Below are 12,626 nucleotides of genomic sequence, written 5' to 3' on the forward strand. Positions count from 1 at the left end.
ATCACAATCTGTCGGTCTATGCAAACAGCAAAAGGACACAGCCCACTCTGTATTTTAAAATATACTTTGGCCAAGTCTAAACAGTACAGATACTGGCATGCAGAGAGCATATAAACCAAGTCTTGCAAGCTTTAAATAAATAAATAAATAAATAAATAAATAAATTAATTAATTAATTAATGTCATTCAATCACAGCCCAGAGTAAATTTGCCACTGAAAGTCATCACTATAAGCATGAAATCAGCAGCCACTTGCTACAGCTTGTTATGATAATTACGTGAGTTATGATCAACATCACAGTATATAAGTAACACGAATACATTTTACAGTCACTTTTCTAACAGACTAATCATGTCTGTAAAGTCACCATGTGATTATAGCATTTTTCGTAATAGCATTGTTATGAATCTACCACTTAATGGCAGCAAAGTAAGAGATTTTCAAATCCTACACAGACTGGCTTTAATGTTAGCTGGTCACTTTCAACAGAAACTGAACATTACAAACTTAACAAAGGTAGGATGTATGACATTTTTAGACTGGACTGGATAAACTGGCTATCATAATGAATCGGATAGTCTGCTCTTTCGTTATCACACGATAAGAGGTGCAATTACACCTCTGTTTCCTGTGAAACCTTTTTCTGCTATCTCCCTGTTCCAAATGATCTGGCAGCCTTCAAATGCAATACTATAGCATCCATTCAGATTTTACAAAACTAGACTACAAAGCCTCCAACACGGACGTAACTACAGTATGTTCAACATGATCAGTTCTAAAAAAAATCCATCTCTATGAAACATATGTTCTAACAAATGTAAAGTACTTTCCCCCACAATGATCTCTAAGGTATTAATAAGTGGTGGAGCTTTAGCCTCCAAGGTCTGATTATAATACTTCACCTGCTTTAGCTGCATTAACCCAGTGTAATCTCAGAGAAATCAAACGTGTGCTTTATTTAAAACAAAAATCTAAATTTTCATGGCTCGCATCAGTACTTGTCATTTAGTATTTACTCTGTAGAGTTAAAATGAGTCTCAGCTTTAAGGTGATAATTAGATTTACCTCTTTTTTGTGTCAAGACAGAAGGATTCAAACACAGCGATAAAGGCTGGAAGGATAAAACAGAGTCATACAATAAACATACTAAAGCTCAGAATCCCTGAATCATTTTCTTTTGAAGAGGTATATGATGCAAGATACTAACTACTCCGTGTGAAGGAGGGCTGAAAAAATTAGGTCTGACTGAGCCGGTACCAGCTGCCAAACAGACCTCTGCCAGCAACAAAATGAAACATAGCCTCACCTCCGGCCTCATGGACTACAAGACCACCTGGGTCAACAGAACGCGAGCACGACCCTGAAACACGACCGCAGCTCCATGCAAGAAATCATCATCAACAGGGGCAAACAAACTCAGCTGCTCGCACAAATGTTGGCTATAAATACCACAGGATCCTTAGCATTCTGCGCCACGGCAGACCGAGAGTGTCAAGGATCAATAATTTATGCGAGCAAGAGAAAGTTGTCAGATCCAACAATGCCTACAGACAGAGCCGGAGCGTACGGCTTGTTTACAGAGCCATTTCAGAGAAGGATGCCATTGATTAATCAGCATTTGACAGCCATGTTGAAGAGAGAGAGGAAAATGTTGTTGAACAGGGAAAATCATTTTAGGATTTAAATGAGTGTATTTTTATAACAGTATCTTTGAAAGGCAGAAGACAGAGACGCGAGGAGAGACAGAGAGGCTGTATTTGTGAATTTTGCAGAAACACTAGAGGCGTGATGAATTGTAGGGTGGCTGCCAACAGCAGTGGCATGGCTTCACACAGTGTTTTCTGTTTCCCTTCTTTATGCACAATCCTGGACGGCCATCAGATAGATATCTATGTTGTGCACATGGAGCAGCCAAAGCACTAATGACTGCAGCTTTACTTCCTCATTTACAGTGCATATATGGGACATTTACTGCAAACTTACAGCTGCATTAAATGTCTTTTTCGGCCACTTGGCAGCAGTGGAACAAGCTGAAAACAGAACATAAGACAAACTAACACCTTATTAAGTTGTAATTGTGAACATACTGGGAAATCGTTGCTTAATTACAGATTCAGCAGATACCAAACAATTTTAGAATCCATATGGAGTTGAGTTTCTGCAGCCTCAATCAGTCTAGAACAAGCAGCTTACTGTGGCCAATGTAAGCGAATGTTTTCAAACTTTAAATAGAAACTACTGTGAAAATAATAAACTGTCATTTCCATTCCACTTGCTCCCATTCAAATCTCCTAATAACGATGTAAATTTATAAGTGCTATCATGCTGTAACTGCCACTTGTGGCAACAGCGGTCACTGCTTTTTGCAAAACTGACACAATCTTGTTTTAAATAACAGCTTATTAAATTGTCAGTGTTTTTCTGTCTCATATGGTGTGTAAAGTTAATTGCTCCTTTTGGGAAAACGCGGTTGAACTTTAACCCTTAAATCTCGAAAATGTGATATAAGCATCTGCTAATTTGCAGAGGAAATACTTGAAGGAATCTAATGGCAATTCAAACAAAAACACAGAGGAAATATCATATTTTACAATTATATTAATATAGCTTGTTTGGGAGACCAGATGTTTTGGGAATTATGAGCTGATAAAAGACCATGTACATGGAGAGTGGTATATCCAGTTAAGCACCTCTGTCTTCTAATGTCTTCCCCTAAGACCTGCCCAGTATGACCACAGTCGTCTCTCTTTAGCCACTGGGAGCTGCCCACTTGCACGCTCCCACCGCCCTCACTGCTTAATCAAAATGAGGGTCGATTTGTAGAGTTCATGGGTGCAGCGCTCCCACAGCTCCAAGCCCCTGTTGGTTCAATTTAAAATGAGTCGACAATACAGACTGTGGTTCATTTTGGCCCAGAGAGCTCACACTGAAACAGAGCTGATCTGTCTCCTCCTCCGCTCTGTGACTCTATGTTACTCTGCGCGTGTGTGTGTGTGTGTGTGTCTGTGTGTGTGTGTCCCTGGCCTCATCCTGAGTGAGAGCAGCATCCATCACAACTCCCAGTCTCCACTGGCACTTCCACTCAGGCTGAGGGATGATGGTAACGCCCTGTAGCTTAGCTGCGCCAGGACGAACAGACACACACAGCAACACACACTCTTGGTGTGTGTGTGTGTTACATTTGGTCGATGTTGGTACTTTACAAAGAATAGGATATGAGTTAGTCATCCTTGCTCGCAGATATGATGGATGGATGATTATGGTGCAGTTAAATTTATGACGTGGTTATAGAATTGATCAGTGCTGTATCAGCTGTCTGTGGGGAGCCTCTAACACGCACTGATGCTAATGTGACATTTAATCTGATCTGATGCAAATAGCAAAGATCATCCTCATCAGTATTACTTATTTTTCCACAGGTTTCTGTGGTGATTTACGTGTTCCACGACTGACACACACAGATATTTTGTTGTCTCCCACGAATAACATTTTCAACAGACGCACGCCCACACACTTCCATTTTCCCTTTTCTAAGCCAGCTGCATACATATTCACTAAAACTATGGCTGCAGAATGTTTTCATGGACCCAGTTTTTCTGGAATCTCATAGAGGTTTTAAGATTAAAAGAAAAAAAAAATTTATATATATAAATATGTGTAAACATGACTCTCTAAACTGATGCATCCTAATCACACTGTTGTTGAGAGATCTGGGACAGATAATAATTTAAAAAAAAAAGTTATAGGCTGGCCTGCAATCTTTGTTGACAAACCACAGACAACATGACTGTGGATTTGTCAAGATTTATATTTTAGTCTAAAGAGCAGGAAAGGGGAGCTGTGTCCATGTACAGGGAACTGCTGCTAGAGAGGCTTCCTGATCCTGTCATCCAGCCAGGAATCAGTCCAGCTCAGCTGTTTACTGGGATCTATTCGTACAATTTTCCTTTGACAAGTACAAACAAGAGCCGGATAAATATTTACGTGTTTGTTTCTCCACTCAGGTGAGGTGCACAAGAAGAGAAAAATGTTTCATTACCAGGTCATGACCAGGGTCAGGAAAAAAAATCCTACTCTGTGTGCTCAGACCACACAGCATGTATGTTTTATTTCTTTGTTTCTCACCTGTATTCTGTAGCTGCAGAAAAGTACTGTAGAATTTAGCCTATGATATGAGACTTACACTAAAACTTTTCTGAAACTTCCTCTGCACTGTAAAGTATTTAATTTTTTAAGTTACACCTAAACCTGAAAGAGGTGAGACATTTGTAGCTTTACCTTATCTTGTCTACATTGCTTGAGGCCCATCTAGATCTACTCTGAATATATTATTTCTATTCCTGTACGAAGACTCTAAATGTAGATCTATGGATGAACTGAAACTCTGCTACCAGCAGCCTTGTTTCCAGATGTAGCAGGCAGCTATTTTCAGCAGAAAAAAAAAAAAAACTTTGATAAACCCACCGTATGCTACCTGCCTACCTTAAAACAGCACACAGACAAAGTCAGCGACTCGCTGGAGAACAATGTCGTACAGTTTGCAGCAGCTACATATTTTTCTCCGGAAATGGTGGCAACAGAGCAAATGAGAGTGATGGATTTGGATTTATTAAGTTGGCAGAAACACACAGATGTGTAAATAGACAACTGTTTGTCTGCCATGATGACTTTAGGGGATGATAATATGTCAGATGTTGTGTTTTCTGCTTGTTCTGCTGTTCCCAAGTGACTACAAGAAAAAAAAAAATCCATTAATGCAGCTTTAAATGACAGGTGATTAGATAGGTGACTGACTATGTATGAACTGTTTCAGCACAGGATTACAGTAACACACAAAGGTAAGATGGAACTGAGCCATGAGCCTGGGTGAACCTACTTATTGTAGACTTCAATTTCTTTTGAGAGAAGTATGAGCAGTAAAGGCATCTAAAATGCTTGGATGGAACTTCAGACAGAGCCTTTTCGTCACAGAGCACTAGCTGTTTTGGGGGTTTAGGCTTTAGCTGCCTGTTCAGTTGAGCAGGTGACAAGGTGTCTTACCCCGGGGCCTTGAGGAGATTCTGGAGGAGAAGATGCTGAGACGTTTTTCTGGCCTGAAAAATGCAAACAAGACAAAAGAAGATCAGGACAAAAAACGAAAGGTATATGCATCTTGTTAAGTATAAACCTGTAAAGTTCGTCCTTTATATGTATTTTTCTTGTTAAGGTCTTGATTTAGAGTCAGTTGGCTACATACAAACAACTCCTGTTCAACGTATTAATAGCTGTTAACAACATTATAATATCTTTCCCATGCTCAGCATACCTGCCAGCAGGTTTTACTGCGTGTTTAGACATTTGATGGAATATTATTGTATGAGAAGGAATGGGAGTTGATAGTAAAATGTCATCTTTGCTCATTACTTTCCTGTGGATTGGATTTGTAGTCAGGTGACAGCCTGAGGTATAAAGAACATGCTGTAACTACGTGCACTGAATAACTTCAGAAAAGTAAATAACTCCACCGAACACTGGGATACCGAAACTATTTAGAACCAGTCACAAATCTATCCAATTTCACACAGATCAGGAGGCAGCGTTTGGATTTAGATGTCACACTGAGTTTTAAGTCTAACAATGCTTCCTGAGTTTTTGGTGGGTAGCCATGGTAATGCTGAAATGAAAGGCTTCCCAGAATCTCTTTGTCCTCCTCTCCCACTCTTTCTTGCTCTATGTGCTGGGCTTGACTGGCCTTTTGGAAATTGCTTCAGTTGCCTGGGGTGTCTTACTGTAGCTCCCATCTGTTCAGACTACATGCACACAGAGTGGACGCGGTGCAGGACTGTCTGGCTCTGTGTCACAAATGTGCTCTGGCATCCACCCCCAGCCCCCCCCCCAAAAGCCACTTTGTTTTTAGGGCTTTCCATTTTCTCACTGTTTTACGTCTTGAGCCGACGGTAAATGTGTTTCGCCTCGTTAGCTGGACTGACGTGCAATTGGCCGTTTATTCGTGATCAATGAGATGCCCTTCTTGGCAGCTAAGCAAACTAGCAGATGTACAAGAGGTGGTTACGAACACCTATATGTGCACAACACACCAGGGAATGAGGAAGCCTACATTTAAATATGTAAAGATGATGCATCATTAAAATTCATTAATGAGCATCTGTGTCAAGACAGCAAGATCATCTCCATATTTTTCCTCCTCCTCAGATTATCATCAGAAACAGAGAGTGGTGTGTGATGGTCACGTAAACATCAAGGGATTGTGTAGCTAAAAGCATGGAGCTGAGGCGAATTTCCACTCATCTGACCGGAAGTTGTGTCAGTGTCCATCATGAATAACTTAGAGGTTCATGCTGAGAACGCAGGTTTGGCTGATTCAAAGGTGGTGAAAGGCAGTGAGCTGTTTCCACATTAATAATTATACATGCATCAAAAACATGAATTACATATTTCAGACTGGCCATGAATTTCATATTTATCTGAATAAGCTATCTGCAATGGAAAAAAGCACACTTACAGGTATTTCCATGCACCCGCCCACACACAAACACACAATCTTAGGAAAAACAAAGTCAAGGATAATTATGATGCTGAAATCAATGAATGACAGAGATTCATGATATCGTTCTCCTCTGAACACTAGCCCAAATCATTCGGGCTTCATGGGCAATCCTCTGAGGACACTTGAGCACTGATTAAAATGTCATTAATAGACTTTGCCAAAAGCCTTCTCCACACACCCATGAAGTAGGCCCCTGATCACCACTATTCTTCTCTCCCAAGATAAGTTAACAGCGTCATTAGAAGTGAAATCATCGAGTATGCGACCAGGGTCCACTCAAGTTCTTTCCGCTGTCACTGGGATTGAGTGGCTGCGTGTAGTGTTTACTACACTTTTAATCAATTCACTGAAAGACACGGAGCAAATCAGCGGTGTGGGTTTCAACAAGAGATGCAGACAGTGGCACATCATTTATCTTTGGCTGTGCGCAGGATGTGGAATATTTAATCAGAACTTTGTTTCAGTGGGAGGCCGTTTCAAAGCTTGGGGTTCAGGAGATATTTTTGGTCGGATATGGTGGAACGGTCATGCTTAATTGGGAGAGATGGAATAAAAAAAAGCTTCTGTTAAAGAAATTCAGCAGCATACACTGATAACCCCTTAAAATCAGTAAAAAAAAAAAAAAAAAAACAGGGACTGGGTTCAGGTTTATTTTCACATTCTTAATCGCTGCACTTATAGAAAGCGAGGAACAGCCAATATATGCGGTTACACAAGTGGCTGATGTGCGATGCTTCCAAAAACATTTTTCAGATGCACACTGCAGCCGTTCTGCTACAGTAATAAGAAGTCTGCTGATTTTTTCGACACAAAAACACTAATCTTGTGAAGCCAGATCTCTGTCACATCAAGTTTGTGAAGCTCTGGAGAAAATTGAAAACAAAAGTTGATTAAAAAATGGCAGAGTCACTGTGCGCTGACATACCTCAACATACAGTCTATGCTTTAGACCAATATAATTACATATATTTACACTTGGAACAACAGGGTTCTGTCTCACAATGAGGGATTATGAAGTTAGCAGGATAAAACTATGCTGAGTAAAACAAAGACGCCTCTCACATCTCAAACTCACTACAGTTCACCACTGGATTACAAAGCCTCTGATTAGAGTGTTAACCTGCATGAGTGTAAAACATTAGCGGAGAGCTGTAAGGAAGATTTAATCTCTCTTCTAGTCTGTGTTCTCCTATAGTTATGGTCGTTAGCTGGAGTTTTGTGACCCCTAGAGGTCAAAGGGGAACTGCAAGTGGTCAGGTTATTGCTGGTATTATTAGATGCAATGCTTTGTATATTTTTGCAGTTTAGCGAATAATTGTGAAAATGTATAAAATATAATAAACTCAGTGTTCACTTACTGTTGTCACATGACGTATGTAAAGAACCAAATACAGACCTAAGAACAGCACGTTGTATATGGAGGTAATCCTCGCATCACATGATTGATTCTGTCTTTAGGTCCGGTGATTGGACAGTTTTATCACAGATAATGTATCAGCCCTATGCTCAAACTGTAAAAAATCTTTGCTACTACTATATTTAGAACATTAGAACCATTTGCCAACAGGCAGAAACAGAACAGGAAAAACAAAGCTCTTAACATGACCATTAAAAAAAAAAAAAAGAAATGAACAATGGATTAAGGCCGCCAACTCAGAGGCTAATTTTGGTTTATTACATTAGGTTTAGCCATCACTTCAATCGCTACTGATAACACTGCACTCAGCAAATAAATTACTGAGATGAGGAAACACTGAATTTACCGCTAAAAAAAACAAATTAAATTCCTACAAAGTAGGAAACACCTCATTGATGAGTAGAGGAAGAGAAAATTAAGGCAAACAGGAAGATTATGACCCAAACTGCTTGTAGTAACTGTGACTTTGATAGAGATACGGAATAATATCTGGGACAAATAGCAGCTATCACTGACTAAAAATATGAATACTAAAGCATCGGTATTAGTCTTTACCTTTAAAAGCACATTTCAGTCAGAAGCCACAGAATGTAAATACTGGATGTGCGTTACTTTCAGGCCAAAGTTCCTCTGTCTTAGAGCAGACGTTAGCATGAGGGCACAAAGTAAGGCTTGTTGAAGATCAAGACGCCCTAATGGACAGACAGCCAAAGTCTTCTCCTAACACTTTGAGCTTATCCCTTTATTCCCCTCAGACCCCAATCGTGGAGTGAGCTAATCATGCAGAGAGCAGGTGGTGCCATTGAGATAACACTGCAGAGGTGGGGGCTGCATTATATACAGAGGACAGGCTAGTTTGATGCTTGTTGCTTAGAACTTTGGCTGATTACACCTGGGTGTTGCCACACACTCGAGGTACACACACAAAACAATTACCCAAAACAGACCACACACTTTCTGGTCCAGTAAACAAACCTTTGTTGTAGACAAACAAGATTTGGGTCCTTTTAAAGCTGTGAGTAGTAAACAGTCTCTCAGCTCCTTCTTGGAGGAAAACACTTCATATTAGCTTCATATTTACCCTGAGAGGGCGATGAAGGTGATCTTCTCTGACGTGGCATATCTTCCTGCTTTGTCCTCAAAGACGCCTTAGGGCTGGATGTCTTCCTTTCCAGACTGGACGACAGCCGAAACGTTATCGTATCTTTCACCTGCTCAAACATTTCAAAATTGCAAAAAAACAAACAGACGGAGAATGAAAGGTTAAGGTCCTGGACAGAAGGACCACCACTGGAATGTATAAGATAGCAGACACAAGAAGGAGATGTGGCAGGGCCGTGCAGTTATTTTCAACTATCTGAGCGGTGTGAAAATTCACAGCTAAGGCGCGAAAAGCTAAGTCATCACAAGATGATGACTTGTACACCCTTTAAAATTTTTGATACCGTCACTGAAAAGGTGGCACATGCAGACAATTATTTGCGATGCAAAATGCAGTGAAGATTTACACAGGAGGATGTACTTTGTCTTTGTAATGTATAAGAGGCTTACAATAAACACAGTCAAATATCTTCCAGCACTACATAATGCCAAAAAACAATTTATATAATGTGAACATTTTTCCAGGGAAACGTGTGTAAGTGCTGAAAAGTGCACAAAAAAAGCCCCTTGTCTTAGCACCTTTCAGCATACTCTTTGCATTTTGCTCTTCCGTGCTATTGTGTTACCTGAGCTGTGCCTGGAGCTGAAAGTGGCGCAGAGCTCTGAGTCTTGGCAGACACCTCTGTGCTGTAGACCATGACTCCATGAGGGTTTGGCTTTGCACCTCCTTGCAGAACAAGCTGTATCTCTTCCCCCTTCCAGTCAACGGGCTCCTGGAAGGGACACCAAATCCCCCAACGAAGACACTGCAAGAAGGCTGCTCGGGACGAGGAGGTGACAGACAGCTGCGTGATGGAAAAAGGCACAAGAATAGAGGATGTTCAGTGACTGATATGATTGTTATTGCTTCCATACACATAAATAGCCTTGATTAACCATTTTATGGCTTCACTGAGAATTGTCTCTCTTCGTGTGACTTGTTTTCTGCTTTCAGATGCTGTTCCCTTATCACCATGATGCTGGTCGAATATTTACGTAAATTTATATTTAAGTAAATTTACATCCAGTAAAAGGACAAGAATTATGTGTCACAATATTTTATGTCACCATGGTCAGAATATGGATCCTCTAACTTATTACTTAAAATTAATAATTATAAAGAATTAACAAACTGATGAATTTAATATAGCAGAGCACTAGAAACTGGTTATCCATGAATAAACTCAAAGTAAAACAGCACAGCAGCAGCAGCAGGAGCTCTGACTCTCCATGTGTGTTAGTGGGAGTCGTGTGTGGGGCCACTGGCACACTCCAGGTTTCAGACCAGAAACCTTAAAATGCTAATTTGTGAATCCTGTGGGAACATAATGAAAATGTGGGTCACTAGTGAATAAATGGATTATGCCGCAGGGTGGATCTGAGAACTGTCTATGGGTGTCCGACAGTTTGGGTCTTCAGTGGAAGTCAGTGTGACTGTTGTCATCATCTACAATAGGAAAAAAATACAGCTTTGTTGTGTTTAAACATGAATTACGATCCATTCCACTGCGTCTCTACTTCAGCTGTACCAGGAACAGTTAAAAAAGCCCTTTGCTTTAAATCATCCACAGGGGACCCACGGGTTTTGCTGAATCGATTAATAAGCTGGTCAGTCTCCAACGAATGTAATCAATCATAGGCAGCACAGAATACACAAGGAGCCTGCTAGTTCACATCGTTTCAAGACAAAATGGAGCATGTAATGGTCTGCACAAAGCTTACAATTCCCCTGAGAACATCTTTACATGTTCTTTAAGTGCTATTAAAGCATGATGTCATTCTTTATGTACTGCACAGCATTAGATCATCAAACCGCCCTCTTAAAGATTAAGAGCATCTTGAGATGTGGTGCCATACTTAAGCGTAAGATTGCAGCAGCGATAATGTCAGGCAAAAGGAGCAGAGCCTGTTGCCACATATTCACACCAGACCTGACACTCCAAACTCTGTTCCAGCTATCACTGTCCTCAGAACCAGTTGTTCTTCCAGCAGCTATAAGGACAGAGGCCAGAAAAAATGTCTTCACCATACTGAATAAAATCTGATATTCTAATAAAATAGTAAATTAAAGCAGATATGCATGAGGACTGTGCGAGATGAAAATTACATTGCTTTTCTTTGTTGATTCATTTACTCCCTTTCCCCCGGCTGCCAGAGCTCTACATGGCCACAGATGGACGGCTCATAGTGATTATACAGTAGTTCACAAGCAGTGCTGCAGTAGCAGTTTCCCCAGTGAGTGAAAACTGGGGACGACAACTGGCAAAACAGCAAGGACCCTGGACAAGAGACTGAATGAAGACTGGGAAAAGACATGAGCTGTCTGTGAGCACCTGAGAAAAACCAGGTCAAAGTCTTCGACCAGGAGTCAGTGGACATTCAGAGAAAGACAGAGATTCACGACCAACACCTAAAATTATCTTTGAACAAAGGGTTTACACCCTCCTCTCAATGTATACAGTAATCATACAATAATCACGGGATCCATATTTCATTCTCAAGTACTGACAACTGAGATTTCTCCATGACAACTGAGCAAACTCCATCCACTGAGGAAGACTGCAAGATGGAGTTGAAAGCTGGTGAGCGGATCTGGTCTGACAAATTTTTGTCACAGTAGTTTGTTCACAGCATACAAGACTAGCAGATTTGTATGCTCTGAATGACAGCCAACGGAGATTACGCTTCACTGGGCACACAACAGAAAAATAGCAGACTCACTTCTCTCTAAATCAGTGTGGACTCATACATTTGCAGAAATGGAGGTGTATGTGTTCTGTGAGATGAGACAAGGGGTGGCTGCAAAGGTCTAGAAACTAAATTACTTTTGGTGAAAACAAAAACCTTTTCGGTCATTAAGAAAAAGTCAAAGTCCTCAAACCTCAACAACAAACAGCTTTGTTATCTTTGCCTGTCAAAATGACCAGATCCAAAAGCCAGCATTCAGAGGACTGTATTCTGACACTCATATGGTTAAAGTTTGCTTATGCTGAGTCACAGAAACCTTTGCTTAGCGTGAGGGAATGATCATGGTTTGGTTACAACTGGGGAAAGATAGAGACTATGGCGAAAAGAAACCAACACTGTTGAAGACATGAAACATACAGCAGCCTCTGGTGTTAAAGTCGCATCCTTCACTGGCCTATCCATCCACCTGTGGCCTTTTAACATCATCCTACTTCCACATTTGCTCCTTTCAGACAACAGTCATTATTCACACGGCCACAAGAGGTCCTTGTCAGGTAAACAAAAAAACATTTTAGGCTTTTGAACAAACAACCAACGCTGTCTTTGTTTTTTCTGGCGAGGGCAGTTTCAAAATGTCAAATTATTATGCATTATGCAAAATAACCTTGCCGTCCAGTTACCTTGCTAACAAAGCCCAGAGTCAAGTGTTCAGATAGGTTAATGGAGCTGACATTCTGAACACTACAACTAATGGCACACTGCAGCAGGGACTAAGAGTGCTAAAGGTGTAAAGGTTAAGGACATGTCAGCCCCCAGTTTTAGAGCAGACAAAT

General features: G+C 40.7%; 1 protein-coding gene across 1 annotated transcript in view; it reads right to left on the reverse strand.

Annotated features, from left to right (window-relative positions):
* The window catches only part of nphp4 (nephronophthisis 4), a 162,026-nt gene that overhangs the window by 64,805 nt on the left and 84,595 nt on the right, over nt 1-12,626 (reverse strand). The window contains exons 10-12 of the mRNA XM_041066153.1: nt 9,693-9,911; nt 9,047-9,176; nt 5,042-5,094 (exon numbers count right to left, since the gene is read on the reverse strand). Coding sequence (XP_040922087.1) covers nt 5,042-5,094; nt 9,047-9,176; nt 9,693-9,911 — 402 coding nt within the window. The remainder of the gene's footprint in view (nt 1-5,041; nt 5,095-9,046; nt 9,177-9,692; nt 9,912-12,626) is intronic.

Source organism: Toxotes jaculatrix, chromosome 2 (genome assembly GCF_017976425.1).
Source record: "Toxotes jaculatrix isolate fToxJac2 chromosome 2, fToxJac2.pri, whole genome shotgun sequence".
NCBI classification, from domain to species: domain Eukaryota; kingdom Metazoa; phylum Chordata; class Actinopteri; family Toxotidae; genus Toxotes; species Toxotes jaculatrix.